This window comes from Ammodytes marinus (assembly GCF_949987685.1).
Source record: "Ammodytes marinus genome assembly, chromosome: 22".
Classification (NCBI taxonomy): domain Eukaryota; kingdom Metazoa; phylum Chordata; class Actinopteri; order Uranoscopiformes; family Ammodytidae; genus Ammodytes; species Ammodytes marinus.
This window is the reverse complement of record NC_137226.1, coordinates 22,764,903-22,782,787: the sequence shown is the minus strand read 5'-3', so window position 1 is coordinate 22,782,787 and position 17,885 is coordinate 22,764,903. Positions and strand designations below refer to the sequence as shown.

Below are 17,885 nucleotides of genomic sequence, written 5' to 3'. Positions count from 1 at the left end.
CCTTGATAGAAAAATAGATTTGATATAATTGTAACCGGTACCTGGTGTCTTTTAATAAACACTGCTACTAGTATACAATCAATGAATCAATGTATGGGCTAAATCATCAGAAGATTCTAGGGTTCGTTAAGGAGAGATATTGTAACAGTCTGCACAAGAAATGACACAAGGAAACAAGGGATCTATATTTCAAAGGTAAGAGAATGTCTTTATTTTATTTTTATTTTTTCAATGTTGCTTGTCTCCCTAACCTTTTGTTTTTATTTATTTAAGTAGAAAAATTATAAACAGAACAATTATACCTAAAATGATTTAAAAATTAAATGTGGGTAAAAAATAAAATTATCACAGACACCTTTCTTATTTAAACCCTTATTTTATGTCACCTTTCCTGGTTTCATTTACTTTAATTTATTCCTGTATTAAGTACTTTTAATTAATTTGTTATCTATTTAGTTTTTATTATTTATGGCCACCTTTCTTATTTAATATCAAGTTATCTATTTTTAGGTTTATAATTATATTTATATTTTTTATATTATATATTTATTTACTATATACTCCAGGGAGGGCGAGCAGGGTACAGACGTTCCAGGGTTCAATATCTTTTTTCCGATCCACACAAAAAACCAGGCCTTGACAACAAAGCCAAAAGACTCATTAGTAGTCTGTCTATCTAATACATTTCAGTCACTTTTAATCATATCATATTTCAGGTAACTTAACACAGTGTAAAACATAAATGATTTACACTTTAAACTCTCTATATAAATCTGTTCAAATAAATCACTTCAAAAACCCATTTAAGTTGTATTTTCATTCTGTAGTTATACTCAGCAAGCTATAGATTGGTCACTGGAAGAATTTATCATATCAATGCTAGCACCTTTAACTCACAGCTTTACAGCTCATATTGTTTTTTCACCATGAGGCAAAGCACAACACAGCTAGCAGCATCATTGACACAACACACCGTGGAAGAAATGCTCAACCCACCGCTAAAGGCTGTTCCATACTCCGCGAGAAGAAAGAACAAAGTTCTCGTGACAGAGCTGAAGTTCGGCCCGGGTGATGTGTCGAGAACAAGCTGCGAGAACAGCTAAACAAGAGCTGAGAGAAGAAAATGACGTAATTTTCTTCTAGCAGCTCTGTCACCGAGAACTTTGTTCTTTCTTCTCGCGGAGTATGTAACAGCCTTAAACCTGCAGTCTGCCAGCAGAACGGGCCTCAGCAACGGGCCTCACAACCCCTCCCCCAGATCAGTCACGGCACGTCAAGTGCAGTGTCACTGCGCACTATGCTAGAACGTTAGCAAACAGCGTTAGCCACGGCTAGTTAGCGTGTCATTTATCACACTGAAAACACAATTCTAAATCTAATATTTACACTGGGAGACTCACCAAGGGATTCGATATCGCTGTGCGGGCTTTTCGGGACTTTTAGTGACGAGGGGAATCTCTGTTCATGTAGCCAACTGTTTAAAAATAGTTGCTAACGATCGCTCTCTCTGTGGCTGGTCCCGAAAAGGACGAATCACCGTACTGCCGTCTACTGACGGTTAAGGGCGTTTCAGACGGAACGCGTTTGTCGCCCCTGGCAATGCATTCTCAATGGAGAGGCAAGCGGGCAGAGAGAAGGCGCAGCATTCTGTCAGGCGGCACGACAAGCGGGCGCAGTCCCATGGAACTGTCGCTTCCGTGCTCGTCGAACGAATGAGCGCGCTCGTAGGTTGGAAAAGTTGAGAACTGTTTATCTTTTTGTCGCGGCGGTTAAAAAAAATCACAATCGCGCTCCTCCGCCCGTCATTTCACACGGGGAGCGCAAAGTGAAGCCGCGGGGCCAGGTGACAACGCGAGCGGAATGTTGCCTACCGTCTGAAACGGCCTTCAGAAGAGGCGGGTCTAATTTCTTATTGGCCAAAACAGTTGCCATGCGATTTTTTTAATGGACAGGTGATTCTACAAATCACACCATATTAATCAAATACCATAAAATAAATGCACTTATTTGCAATATTTTCCTCATATGTCTCTCACTTTTTTGTGTCACTATTTAAAACGACAATATACAAGCCATGTGTCACGGCATCCTAGTTGATGATGCCTCCGGGGCATTAACTGTGGTGGTTTGATATACGCACTCAAACGTAGTTTTCTTCCATCAAAAAATTATTTTATTTTTGAACAAAAAGGCTTCCAAAAATTAGTACAAAAATAACAAATAAATTACAAACTAAACGAAAAAGCTTAAGTTGCTGGCGAAAACAAACATTTAACTTCGAGTGGTCAAAATTATATTCAACCACAGTTCCTACTCCACGTAGTGACTTGGCTGGACTGCCAGGCTACCATTCTCCTGTGCATTTGCAGGTGGCACAAACCACGCCCCCTTCCTATCCAATCATTCAATTACCCAAATACACAGTCAACAATTAATACACTAATTTAACTTAAATGGCTCTAACACCATGTATTTCTTTGTGATAAGTAACAATTATTCTACTGGGTTTTGATTCAAATCTGATTAAATTAAGAGGTGTCATGTAACCCTGGGTTACATAAACTATCAATTAATATATATATATTGATTGTTAGTTGATTATATCAAATCTATTTTTCTATCAAAACCCTCAATTCATACGTATTAACGTATGATCAATTAGGAAAAATAGAGGTTGGGACTAAGAGCAATATATGTCTAGTCCACCTGACAATCATCTTCATTAGGTAAATACTTAACATCAGGCCCTCGACCTGTTCTAGTGAAACAAGATCATACAGGAGGAATAGCAGTGAGTGATACAGGGGGAAACATAAGACTCAGGGGTTTGCATTTATCAGAGTTAGGGAAAGAAGCAACACTAAACAGTTTAATTACACATTTTAAACCTTCATGGTCAGGTTCATTAGTTAGTTTAAATGGTGCTGTGCTTAAATGGGTCTAACATTGGCGCAAGCCAGGCAATCAGTTTTGCCAGTAGAAAAGGCAGTGCACATTACCCACTCCAGCCATTCGTAATTTGTCATTGTATCCAGTTTCAAGGGCCAACTAGCTTTCAAATGTGATGTTAGTTAGATAAGTGACGAATCTCAGAGTCTGAAAGTGAAGCGCTGCTATCCAGCTGCTCAGAACCAGAGCATAGGAGAGACCAGGCCCCCAGGACTCTGCCTTCTCCGAGCAGCCAGCATGGACATGTGGCCAATCCATTGGTACTGCATGCTATGAATGGGGCTGTGGGGAGGAGCTTATTTTCATGCGGTCCGTAGGCAGATTTCCCCGTCCACACATTACAAGCGGCGAACAAGATTGTGTCTCCGCAAAAAAATTCTGAATATCAATCATAGGCTCATACTTATCTTTAGACCATATAGGGGAGAGTGGCCTAAGTTGTGCAACTATTCACTCAAAGTGACTTTAAAGTAAGGCCTTGACAGTAAAGTCTCCAACTCAAATATGTACATAATATTTCAGGGTGTTGTGCATCCCTGGCAATAAAAACTTTGGATCTGGAATAAACTGTTGAAGAAATATAGCTTTCGGAAAAAAAGTTGTCTTGATGCACATCTTGCCCCCGGTGTGGTGTAAGTTGTGCGGTTGGAGAGAATACCATGGGGTGAATTGTGCCATTGATATATATATCTCATAAACTGCAATGCAAGACAAATCCATTAGACAATCACTTATTTAAGGTGTATTTAAAGTAAATAGTTGACAAAGATTGAAGGACAATTTTCTTAAACAAGGCCTAGCAGATGTAATGGTTTTACCTGCAAAGCTCACAATGACAAAGTCACCATCATCATATTTCTGGCCATCTGAACTCTCATCAGTGGTGTCGTTAAGTGGAATTGAGATGTCACTCTCTTCTGACCTACTGTAGACAATCACTTTCTTTTGGTGACCAGCGTATACAGCCATGCCACTGGCACAACTCTCAGAAATGTACTTTGCACTAGTTGCTCCGTGCTTGTGGAACCAACTGCCACCTGACAAATGTGATTCCCCTACATTTCTGCCTTTAAATCAAGGCTCAAAACCCATATGTACACCCTGGTGTTTCCTCCCCATTAACTATCTTACCTCTGCACTACTATCTGTGTTTATGTGGATGTATGGGCTTCACGTCTTTTATTTTGGTTATTGTTATTTTACCTTCATTGTTTACCTACTGAATGCACTATGTACAGCACTTTGGACAGTGCAAACTGTCATAAATGTGCTTTTATAAATACATTTTACTTACTTATAACTCACCCAGGCCCTTTGGCACAAATCACCCCAATCCCAGAAATTTGGATAATAATTAATACATGACATTTTAACTTGCCACTGATTGTATCTACTATCAGTTTATGTTTCCCAATGGCCAAATTTCGTTATAAAGTTTATTTCTGATTTGATCTGCAGCACATAAAAGCCACTACGAGTAACTTTGTCCATTGGCGGACCCCTTTGGACAAAAGCGGTAGTATTTTTACGACGCCAGCTGTCGTGAAGCTGTTTTCTAGCTCGTGCCGGGCGTGCAAGATTCAAATTATCAGGAAGCAATATAGTGCATGTCCGTGTGTTGAAAGTGTGAGGGCACCAGACTCTTTTCGGCTCTGTGAGAGTGGTTAGTGACACAGCATCAACTAATGCCAGTAAGTGCTACACACACCTGATTGCAATGAGTTGATGCAGTGTCACCTAAATCTCACGGAGCTGAAAGATTACGTGTCCTCACAGAAAGCGAATGAACGAGAGACAGCAGTTAGTATGGATCACGATGAGGTAATGTGTTTATGTTGTTGTAAATAATGACTATTTCAGATGAATAATGGTCATCTGATGATGGTGAGGCAAAGTAAACTTTGTTTTAGTAGGCTACCGCTCATTCATTTAGGACTAAACACTGCAGTCTAGTTCGCTCCCGTGAAATTGTGTATACGTTGCTTGGCAACGCCCTCCCGCCTGTCTACCACTCTCCCTCGCTCTCCCTTTTAGCTTTTCTTCATTGCATTTTCTTTTTTTTCCTTTGATGGTTCAGCCCCGTTATCAGTCATTATGACGACAAATAACTGTCTCAAACAAGGCTCCCGCTCTCCTTCCCTCACGTGGAGGGATAGGCTTCTCAAATCGCGTTGCTGCGCCACGCTGAAATCTGCGACCAATACGGATATGTGACCATAGAGCCTGCACGAGCGAACCGAAAATCGGACTGGGTGTGCGACCAGACCAAAAGCAGTAATAAAAACTGTATAAAACGTCTTTCTTTGCACTCATGGTCTCGTTTGCTGTTAAAGGTAATATATGATTATCAGAGGAAACATGAGGCTGTTTAAAATATATTTAAATGTTACTCGTAGCTGCTTTAAGGAATGCTCTTCTTTCAGTTTAGTTTTTGTTGCAGAAAAGAGTTCTAAAAATCATTTATTAAGCAGTTTAAAGAACATACAATTAGACATTTGTCATCCTGTCTAGTTTATTAAAAATCATGGACTTAGTTGAACTTCAGACTTTAACTATGTATTCAACAAAGAATGACTTAATAATACAAAAAAAGTATTTTTATTTTTATTTTATTTATTGTTTGTATCATACATGTTCCTGTGTGTATATAACTATTCTGTCACAACAACTACAGACTTTAGGTCGCACAAAATCTTTGTCTATCTCTCTTCAGGCTGGTCTGCCTGCATGTGCTATCCGTCCATTGCAGCTCATTCAGAATACAGCAGCTTGACTGGTCTTCAACTTACCAAAGTTCTCTCACACTACACCACTCCTCCGCTCCCCTCACTGGCTACCAGTAGCTGCCCGCATCCGTTTCAAAGTACTGGTACTTGCGTACCGTGCAGTGAACGGATCAGGCCCAGCCTACATCCAGGACATGGTCAAACCTTACACCCCAGCTCGTTCACTGCGCACTGCATCTGCCAATCTGCTGGCTGCTCCCTCACTCCGATGTTCACCTAGTCACTCGACTAAATCACTTGTTTGCTGTCTTGGATCCAAAATGGTGGAACGAGCTCCCCATTAACATCAGATCAGCTGATAGTTTACAAATCTTTCGCCGCAGCCTTAAAACACATCTCTTCAGACTGTACTTTGACTCAAAAAAAGGAAATAAATTGCACTTGTTACATCTCCATGTAGCACTTAGGTGTGGCACGTTGTAGTTACGTTTATTTGAAGCTATAGTGGCAGCCTTTCCTTGTAGCCCAGGAAAGACTGGCATATCTGTTTAAATTTGTGACCTTCATGACACCATTTGGACTTTTTACTCTTTGCTTAACATTTACCTATCCTTAGAAACCTGTTCAGTAGTGTACGTTATGTTAGTTGTCTATTTTATTTTGTCTTTTGTTCGTGTTTTAACTTTTTCAGTTGTGTGTTTGTGTTGTGAAATCCCCCAAAAAAGTATGTAAAACTAAATGTTTTAGAATAACTGAAAACAAAAAAAATTATGATCCAAAGTTTCGATATCTGACTCACAGAATACAGAGTTAGGTAACGCTTTACAATTACTTACACAAAATTGTAGTACCTACTACATAGATATGTGTTACCTACTACTACATTTTCAAAATAGTCTCGCACCGCCAGACCAAACTACAGCTTGTATTTCAAAATAAAAATAAAAATAGGTTTTTGTTTATTGATTTTTCCTTAACGGTTATGATTTACTAACCTGTTACACTAGTACACGTGCACACCCCTAGCTGGCACGCTTTGGCCCCCCATCTGAGGAGGACAGGTCTGAGCTACTGTGCCCGATGGGAAATATAGGCTAAGCCCTTAGAGCCCGCGTCAGGCACAGTACCTCGGACCTGCCCTCCTCAGATGGAGGCAAAGCGTGCCAGCTGGATGGGCTGGTTAAGGTGGTTGCGTGGAAGCACCTTGACAGGAAAGCATCACAAAAAAAAAATGTATGTAGTAGTTAGCACAAAAAAAACTTATGTAGTAGTTAGCACAAAAAAAATTGCCTGGCTCCGCCTCAAATTTCATTTTCCCTTCACTAGTCAAGGTTCAAGGTATCTTTATTATCCCCGTGGGGCAAATTGCTTTGCAGCCAGCAGCAGTAAAAACAACAAACAATACTCACAAAAACATAAAGCACAGACGACAAGTCAGCAATAAATAGATGGAACAGACATACAGATAGTTAAGACTTGTTTAGGAGACCTATGGCAGCAGGGACAAAGGAGTTCTTCAGTCTGTTTGTCCTGCATCTTGGCAGGATGTACCTGCGGCCCGACGGGAGCAACACAAACTGGCCGGCCAAAGGGTGGCTCTGGTCAGAAAGGAGTGAGCGAGCTTTACCGAGGGTTCGAAGGATGTGCAGTTCAGTGAGGTCGTTGAGGTTCATTCCTGCAATTTTGCTGCACACTCTCACTATACCCCGCAATCTGCTCTTTTTCTTGATGGTCAGTAGGCCATACCAACAAATAAAAGAGAAGGTCAGGACTGATTCGATAAAACAAGAATAAAACATTTTCATGAAGGTGCTGTCAACATTAAAACTCTGCAGTTTCCTATAAAAGTACATGCGTTGGTGTGCCTTCTTACAAACAGCATCTACATGGAAGTCAAAGCATAACTTATCGTCAATGTTTGTGCCAAGATATTTATAGTTATGGACCAGCTCAATGGCTTGGTCCTCAATGACCAGAGAAGAGATGACCGACTGATTTTTTTGGAAATCAATCAGCATTTCCTTTGTTTTTGACACGTTGATGCACATAAAAGATGAAGAGCACCAGTCAATGAATTCCCTCACAACAGGACCATGGACAGGGTCGTCATTGCAAGGACACGATTACTGAATCATCAGAAAATTTTAAAATATGACGCCCTGTATGCTGACTAAAACACTCATTTGTATATAAAACAAACAACAATGGTGTCAGGCTGGGGCTGCGGTCTATTCATGTGTTCGAGCTCAGGAAAATTTCTGCTTCTCCAATCAGCGAACAGAGCGAGTGTCTGAGAACGATGACGTCGAAGTCGCACGCCAGTTTCAGTTGAATGCTGCATTCCTTTATACTCGGAACTCGGAAATTTTTGACTTGGTAGTTCCGAGTTCCGACCTGTCTGTGTTCCAGTGCATATGCTCGGGAAAGTATGGACGCCTACAACCTTTCTCATCCAAATAACTAAACGTTAGGCTCTAGCAAGTTACCGTTGCCAGGTACCGGTAAATCCATAGACTACAATATGTAGTGAAGTCGGAAATTTCCGAGTTCCCATTACAACTGGAACGCACCGTCAGAAGCCGGCTCATGACATACATCACAACCAAACATTATGCGATTGGTTGGCAGATCCAGAGTGGCGCTGGGCAGATCCAATAGTTTTAAACTTCAACAGACACCCGCCTCCAAGTGAGTGAACGTTTGCCAATAGAGCAGTTCCAGGCCTTCTGTACAAATGAAATTAAGTACGGTGGTCTTGTAGGACCAGGCTACAAAAAAACACATATGTAGTAGGTATAGTAGTTTTTTTGTGCTACCTATTACATAAGTTTATTTTTGTGTTGTGTTCCTGTAAAGGTGCTTCAACGCAACCATCCAGCTGGCACGAGTTACTGTGCCTGATGCGGGCTCTAAGGGCTTTAACTGAAAATAGTAGGTAGTACAAAATAAAAAAACTTATGTAATAAGTAGCACAAAAACAAAAAAACATGTAGTAGGTAGCACAAAAAAATGTGTGTGGTAGGTAGCACAAAAAAACGTATATAGTAGGTAGCACAAAAAAAACTTGTGTTGGTAACGAAAATATACCTATGTAGTAGGTAACACATAACTATGTAGTAGGTACTACAATGTTGTGTACCTTATTGTAAAGTGTTACCCACAGTTATTTTTATCAATGTTGAATCTTTTTCTCAAAAAGTCATGACAGGAATAAATATCATTTATAATTTTAAAGTGAGTCTCTTTAGTTTTTGGTGAAATAGGGAGAGTGAGGTATTTAGATCTAATTGTATTTCTTGTTTATTCAGGATAATCTTTTAGCAGATCAATTATTTTTAATTGTAAAGGAAAGATACAGGTAAAGGTACATCTCAAGATTTTGTTTGTGAATTTTTTTATCTTTAAATTAAAATTCATCAATACAAAGCGATGGCAACTGCAGGACAAACACATTATAATGTCCTTTACCATATTGACTATTACTTGTAGGATTGCTTTGATAACAACAGAGAATTCTTTCTCAGAACATTTCACATTGAATCTATTAATAAATACGTTGAAATTTACCTTCAGAATCCAGTAAATGTCTAATAGACCAAACACCTCTCCCTATCCAGTCACAATGACATAATGATTTTCTTTTAAACAAAATGGTCACTCCAGATTGGGGAACTGTGTAGAGTGAAATAATGTCTGTAAATCAGTTTCCAATATAATAGGACCTGCTGATGAAATGTTGATATTTTAATGGGTAATTTAGAAATGCAAAAATCAAACCTTAATAAAAAATCCATACCACCACACTCAAATATTTTAGATGGGATATTAATCCAGAAACCGACCATGTTTACTAGAAATTGTTGTAACCATTTTAATTTGATCATTCCGTTCATTGTATTATAATCTATCACATTTCAACCACCTTCTGTTATCAATTTTACAATATCCCCTTTTCTAATGCAGTGGTGTTTATTTTTCCAAATAAAATGTAATTTGTTTTGATTGATTGCTTTGATTAAATGATCCGGAATGGGATACATTATCCTAGACAATGTTTACATTTTAGTGACCACAATTGGTACGACCGTACGAATAAAGATAGATCCCTCTGTATCCAGGAATTAATGATCGATTCTGCTTTCTTTATACCCGTTACAGTATTCAGAAGTTCTCTAGCTTTATAATCTTTAACAATAACCACCCCTAAACACAAAATGTTATTGTGTTTTTTGTTACCTAGAGAAACAAATCTTCCTACCACTCAGAATCAAACATGGATCATCAACTATGTTTTTAGTGTCGTCCACTGACGACATTAATGATTAATGATTGAACCCTTCTCTGTGGACGCACGGTTTTGTGTCATGGAGTTCATATAATAATGATACAATTTAAGGGGATAATTGTGTCCAATACATTCTATTGTTAATCCCTAAAAACATCTACAATTTAAAATATTTCTTTTTAAAAACATAACAGCAGTTACAACTGCAGGACGTCTTCTGTCCCATGTCCCAAAAATTATATTAGGCAAAAAACATATTAGCCCTGCAGAATGTTGACCCAAATCTATACCTTGCTGGAAATCTCAGCAGACTTACAATCTCCAAATATACGAGCAATTTAAATTCTACCTTATTTCCAGGTGCTAAAATGTCACATTGGACGTAACAAAAATTTGACAATCTTATATTGTAAAAATTCAATAACAGTACTCAGAACCACACAACAAACGTTCTGGAGACGTTTGAACCATTTATTGCATGATGTATTTCTGCAGGAGGAACTAGTTTGATAATTTATCTTGTCATTTAGTTCTGATAATTAAATTCCATCCCTTTGAACTGATATCAAAATAATTACATGCAAGACCGGGTATTAAGACAAAGCAAGAATGCATGACCCATCTTACTTATAATGTACATTAACAAATATTTTAATGATAGATGACGAGATATAATTGATAGCAGTGAGACTTATTGGAGCTACATCAACCCATTTCAGTAGTAGGGTTGCAAAATTCCGGGAATTTTCAAAGTTGGAAACTTTCCATGGGAATTAACGGGAATTTTGGGAATTAACAGGAATAAACGGGATTTACTAAATTTGAAGCAACCCAAATGCACCTAATCCTTCTAACTATGTAATTTCAGTCCTAGCAAGCGTTCTAGACAGTAAAAAGCAGTGTTTTCAAATAAGTTTTATAGTATTTATGAACATTTAATTTCAAATCTGATTTTTTTTAAAGCTTATTGAGACACCCAACTTGATATCATATATTGATTTTTACTAGACCAGGTTTACAGAGGCTTAAACAGTGATTATATATATTTGAGCATAACTAAAACAACCAGAATTCATGCAAGTACACTTGGCAAGTTGCACATAGCACACATACTACTGCAGGGGTCCTGAGGCCACGCCCCGTACATGCACTGTGCATTCCTCCATCACATGGGGGGCAATTTACTTAATTTATTGAATGGGTGGGGCCAGAAAGATGTGTTATATTTAACACAACATTCATATGTTTGTTGTTCAGGGAAATTATTGATTGTTCGTAAAATAATCAAACTTTGATAAAGTTCTACTTACAAATAAATCTTTTCAAATGTAATATTTTTTTATTGTATTAAATTCCCGAGCGAAAGTTCCCGTGAAAATTTACCGGAAACTTTCCACTCCTTTGCAACTCTATTCAGTAGACAACTAAAAGCCCACTGGTTATTCTGTCCTGTAGCCTACCTAATCAGTGACCTGCGTTTCTACGTGGTCACACTGCTGAGATGTGAGACACTTCAACTGTTGCCAAAGTGCTTTACCATTAATTGTATGGCTTTGCCTATGAAATATAGAAGTTATTGCCAACATATGGGTTCTGTGTTGTTGAGCAGCAAGCAGATGAGCTTTGTAACACTTCACACATTCCTCATATCAATTTTATTTTGAAAACAGAAAATATATATTTTCCTTTACATCATACTGCACTTTCCTTTAACAGTTAAGATAATCCCACCTAACACTAACTACCGAGCTGACATGAGGTACAGCTGCAACAGACCAAACCTTGTTAATCAAATGGTTAATAAAAATTCCTGAACCTTGAAAAGACAGGGCTTGTTATTGTTGTAGTGCTGTCGGATGATAACAACGATCAGCTTGTTATAGTAGTACCAAACTGAAAGTCACATATTAGCATAATAATGAGAATGTGCAATGCTGACCTAAGGTATGATTCTTGCCAACAGAGAAAAGCTTCAGAAAAAAAGCAAATGGCAGTCCTGACAAGTCCGATGGAATCCTTTAAGTATCAGCATCCCTCTAAAATACATATTCCAAGGCTGACTGCCTTCAAACACAAGTCCTGTATGAAGATGCAGCTTATTTCTTCTTTCCCGCTCTCTTCCCCTCTCCTTTCTTTGGTTTTCCTTTTCCTCTCAGTTTCCTCAAGCGACGCATTTCCTCTTTGAAGTCTTCGTGCTCATCTCTGAAAAGGAAGAGAATATATTTTATTAAAACTTTTACCTTGCATACTGAGGCTTTAGTCAATACCAGTGTTTCCCCCAGCGCTTTATGGCTATTGCGGCCGCCTAAGCGACGCCATCCTCCCGCCTTGACTACCGACGACCCCCCCCCCCCCCCCCCCCCCCAAAAAAAAAAAAAAAAAAAATATATATTTAATTTTTTTTTTTTTTTTTTTAGTTCTGCACAATTAATGTACTAGCAAGCGTGATGTGTGCTTGTGCATGGTCATAGCTGCGCGAAAAGCCGCAATTTGCGGTAAATAAATGTGCGCATGTGTCTCCAAGCGTTTCTCTATCAGCTGCTCTGTGTCTGCAGCTTTACGAGCGCGACCGTACCGCACCGCGCACGACTACGGCATGCACGCGGGAGAGTTAAACGAGCAGAAGCAAACCGACATTTAACTGGTGGCGATAATAAACGCAGTGCGGTTCTAGGGGATATTTAGCTGAACAGAAAGAAGTGCTCTGCAAAGCTAGAACAGTTTAAGACTCCACATCACCGTGGCAACACAACCTATCAGCTCAGACAGCGCAGAGAAAAGTTTGATGAATGCATGAGAGTGTTGGACCAGGCACCTTTCAGTAAGTTTACAGAAGTGCAAAACTGTTACTGTCTTTGACCTTTGGATAAATGTATTTGATCATTTTAAGGAGAAAACACATTGTATTTATTATTTCAACTATTGAGTTATTTGTAAAACAGCATGCTAGTGTAGCCATACAAGATTTATTTTCTGAATTTTCTAAATTTTGAAATACATGTTCCAAAACGACCAATAACCTCTGTATTTAAAAATAAATTGTCTTTGAAATGCATTTAGTAATTTTAAGGGGAAAACACATTGGCCCTCATTTATCAATCTTGCGTAGACCAGAAAAATGGGTGTACGTACATTTCCACGCAAATCTCGGCATTTATCAATATGGATTATGGATCGTAAAAATCCCACGCCAGCTCTCAGCTCGGGTACGCAATTTTGTAAACAGCATGGACTCGCAGTGTAGGCTGTGCCGGGTAGCCGATGACTTTGTTGGACAATTGTAAGAAGATAATACAAATGCAGTGTTTGCTCAGACCGAAATAAAGATATTAATCACTTAAAATTGTGAAGCTTATGGTGCGCAACTGAGTAGGAGCACTGATTCAATAGTGCACACACCGGCCACTTAGGAGCGCTGCATGGGACTGCGTAAGGGCAGTTATCTCCGTCTGGAGCTGCTGGGGGGACACTGAGGCACGGGGGCTGCATTCATTCAAAATGTTAGCCACAGTATTAAATATGTAGTAGGCCTACACTGCTCTTTATGATAAAAAATACACGGCACAACATTCAGCTTAACATTTTATTTATTTGACGCACTTTTTAGATGTTAGTTCCTCTTTTAATGTGTTATTGATCGCTTAAGCGAGCGATTTATTTCCACCGTTAACCGGCACGTTTTTCCGACCTGCTGGTGGAGCAGGACTGTGGGCACTCTCACAGCTGATCGTTGCCGGGTCGGCTTGTGCAGCTGACCGCCGGGCTGACCACTCCTGCTGTCATACAGTAAAACGCAAAATGTGTTATTTTTAGTTTTTACAACCCTTTTGAGTAGTGCTATCTAAAAGGGCCAATACATTCTAATCATTCAAATCTCTGCAGACCTGTATTTATTTCATGGGGACCATTACCGGACAGTTGGTGCGTCTGTTTCTCCTCTACCACTTAGGCTATATTATGCCCGCACCCTCAGTTGGTTGCATTTCAGAACAGCAACACGCGATGTTTGAGTCAGACCACTTTTTCTTCATCTATGTAAAGAAATGGCGACATATAATTGTATATGCTGTTTTATAGCATTTGAGCGATAGTAGCCTACTGATGTAAACCTAACATGCAAAATCCTCAGCTGGAGATCGCAGCAGTTATTTCCTTCCTAACTGCTGCCTTCTGTTGTTCTTTGATGCCGCTTGTAATGCTCCGAAATGAAACTCTTTTTTTTCTACTTTCGCTGTTATTCTGTCAATTTATTCAGATAAATTCCTCTTCTGTGCCGTAATTCGCATATCCATGTCGTAAAACCTCTGGGCGAGGCCTCTAAACTGAGAATATATAGGGGCGTGGTACGATTGTTTTCAGCCGCTGCATTTATCAATAATGGCCTGGCGTACGCTGAGATTGGCGAGATACGACTGTTTGATAAATACCACGCGACACCTGGCGTAGGGAGGTATTTGCGCCAGAATCTGCACCAGTTTCCACGCAAAATTGATAAATGAGGGCCAATGTATTTATTATTTCAACTATTGAGTTATTTTTCAAACAGCATGCTAGAGTAGGCCATGAAGATTTAATTTCTTAATTTTCAATGCTGCTTTATTTTTATGTTTTAAATTGGGAAATACATGTTCCACAATGACCAATAACCTCTGTATTTAAAAAGAAATCAAGCAAGTAGGCTCAACATAACCATTAATGAATTATAGCCTATCGCATCACAGTAGGCCTATTGTCCACAATAGTCGCACAACAGCCCCCATCCAAAAAGGAACTTTAAAAAGTTGTATTTGCACTTTGATGTGCATACACATGTTAAGAGTATGGTCCATTATTTGTATTTAGTGTGTCTGCATAGTAGGCTATTGCACCAAAACAGTAGAAGTTTTCGTTAATTGTATTGTGTACTGTCAGCATGTTTGCACAAAATTTGTACCTGCACACAGCAAACACAATTGCACAACTCTGTTGGTTGTATTTCTGTATTCAAATTAACAGTTGTTTATTTCTTTACTGCGGATTGGCATCTTTGAGCAAAATACCCCAAAAATGTTCGCCACGGCGTCTGGCGCCGCGCCTCCCATGACCCGGGGCAGTGACCAACTTGACTAAGACATTTTCTGGGGGAAATACTGAATACTAATGCTCAAAGTTTCTCTTAACGGAAATACCATTCTCACAAAATAATTCCACTTTTTAGGATCACTATTTCACTACCACCAATGTGATCACTCAACACACTGCAAAGTGGTTTTACATTGAAATCCATCCAGTAGGTGAAAGGGCATACCGTACTTTTCGGACTATAAGCCGCGACTTTTCCCCCGTTTTTCGACCCTGTTATTACACAGCACAGTATATGTTCTGTAGCTACTAGGGATGGGCGTTAGTAATCGAGTACTCCTCGTTTCAAATGATCTCGATTGGTGGATGAGGAAAATCTTTTTTTTTTGTTTTTTTTAGTGTTTGTAGCCTGTAGGCCGGCCGGCGGGCCGCCCCTATTTTAAAATGTTATATACGTGTACAAAACGTCACAAAACGGATAAAATAAAGTTTAACAAAATTAAATATTTTGATCCAAGCGTTATGTCAAACAGCAACCGCAAATAACTGCCACCTCCGTGCAGCGCAGCCAGTGTGTGGTCTCCACAGCACCGCGGAGCTGAATGCGGTGCTGGAAAACTTGGAAAGTCACGTAAAGAAGCCAGGCTGACTTCGGGCACATTCGAGCAAACGAAAGTTAAGAAGCCTTTATTATGGAATATAGGATTGAGATTCAAAAGCCGACCGGTGTAACGTTCCGTTAACGAGGAATTAGTCGCGGTAATTAGTCACGGACACGGAGTGAGCATTACGCGGTTGGATATACAACTACTACTTCTACTGCTTTGGTGAGTTATTTAGCCCATCTATGTGTTTAAATTGTAGGACAATAATTTTATTGTATTTGCTGCCCTTCTTATTTTAAATGGTGTCTATTTTGATTGTTAGCCAACTACAGCCCATGCTTTTTTTCTCTCTCTCTTTTTTCTCTCCACCGCAGACCTACTCGATCGGTTTAAATTGTGGCCCCCTTATTTAATTACTTTCAGTTAGGAAAATGTGTTTTAAACTTGTGGAAAATAAATCCTTACAATCATATGGTAACTGTGACTGTTTGACAAGAAGCATTAAGCACAGGTTATTGGCTTTATTGCGATGCACCGTTATTCTGCAGACAGATGCGCTGCGTTCTAAAAATTGAAAAAAGTTTAACGAGGAATTGATTGATCCTCGAGGAATGCAAGCGATCACTCGAGTAGTGAAAACACTCGTGTCCATCCCTAGTAGCTATTGCACTAAATGGTAACACTTGAATACGTTATGCAAATATGCAACTTGTTTGTTGAAATGTTAATAAATGGGAGCTTCCTCAAGCAGCCATCTCTTTCCCGACAATCCCCTCTGTGCACAAATTCTTACATATGGTAATTAAACATTATAACACCTGCGGCTTATAGTCCAGTGCGGCTTATAGTGCGGAAAGTACGGTAATTCAGTCTGGTACTGATAGACTTTTGGCAGAATTTTGTGTCAACATGACTGGGTGGTTGAAAAATGGCTGGTACCTGAACAGTCCCATGAACCTGAGCTTCTGGGTCATGGCATAGTAAATCTTGTGCTGTGGGTACCAATCATACACCTCCTTCCTCTTGGCCATGGGAGGTTCCTGAAACAGCTGGACCACCTTCATAGATCTGGAGTCTGTCGGACGCACAACCTCCCCAAAGATCTGTGCACTCAGTCGGGCCATGCGTACAGCATAGCTGGACAGTGCAGCCATGACTGCTGAACAGAGAAGAGAGAAGACTTTAGACCAGTAGAACATCATTCCATATCACATGTTTGTCTAAGCATGGAACACAGTAAGTATACTTGGGGCCTATCCGAAAAGTATTTTTTGCATAGGAAATTTCCTTTCCTATCGAGATGAACCGGAAGTACTCAGCGGATAGGTGATCCGAATTCTCAAAATGCTTAGGAAAGGCATAGGAAAGGAGCCTCGATTCATCCTTTAACCCTCCTTTAGCATAGGTTACTCCGGACCAACCTATGCGAAAGGAAAGGAGATAGTGGTATCCCATAATCCTTTACGGCGGCAAGATTTAAAGCAACAGGCCACCGCCGGAGTTTACCGACTCTACACGAATACGAACGAGAGGTAAAACAGAAGAGAGGAGAGGAGAAGAGAGGAAGATTTACCAAACAAAATACCCCCCCCCCCCCCACACACACACACAGGCTAAAGATAATAAAGAACTCATAAAAGACCAACATCATAATAGTTATTTTCGTAGCACATAATTTACACCATAAGAAAATAAAATACCAACTTCACATTTAATGAAGTTACTGGGGGCAGTTCATTTCAACATCAACACAAGCGTAGCCTCTTTTTATTCCACATGTGAATTGGGATATATGGGAGTGATTCTCACTCTGTTGGCAACAACCTGATTAAAATCAATATGAAAAGAACGCATGGATCAAACGAGCGCTTGTTGTAGTCAATTTTCGGAGAATAGGCTATAGTGTAGTTTCACGCTAGTGACTCACGTCAGCAATACTCGCCGTCGCGCAATGACGTCGGTTAGGAAAAGTGGAGTCGAATTCATTTGAAACAGCGCTGTCCTTTCCTATGTTCGATAGGAAGCACCTTTCATCTCTCCTTAACCCCGATGACGTTTAGGGGTTAAGGTATAGGAAAGGAGGCTTATAGGTTAGGAGATTGGACTTTTCGGATAGGCCCCAGGTTCCATGATCAATTATGCCTTAATCATATTCACAACTCTACATTTCATATTCACAACTATACATTTCTGCAGAAATTTTAAATGTGCATGCGACCCGTAGCCCACTGCTAGCCTGGCTCAAAATGCTTCAGCGAA

The 17,885-nt window shown here is 39.7% G+C and overlaps 1 protein-coding gene across 2 annotated transcripts in view; it reads right to left on the bottom strand.

Annotated features, from left to right (window-relative positions):
* Positions 1-10,417: 10,417 nt before the first annotated feature.
* Positions 10,418-17,885, bottom strand: part of mrps33 (mitochondrial ribosomal protein S33) — a 35,688-nt gene continuing 28,220 nt past the window's right edge. The window contains exons 2-3 of one of the 2 annotated variants that reach the window (XM_080051204.1): positions 16,566-16,782; positions 10,418-12,162 (exon numbers count right to left, since the gene is read on the bottom strand). In XM_080051204.1, the coding sequence (XP_079907330.1) occupies positions 12,057-12,162; positions 16,566-16,780 (321 nt within the window). In that variant the 5' untranslated portion in view covers positions 16,781-16,782 and the 3' untranslated portion in view covers positions 10,418-12,056. Of the gene's footprint in view, positions 12,163-16,565; positions 16,786-17,885 lie in introns of both variants that reach the window. The other variant, XM_080051203.1, reaches the window with a different exon arrangement.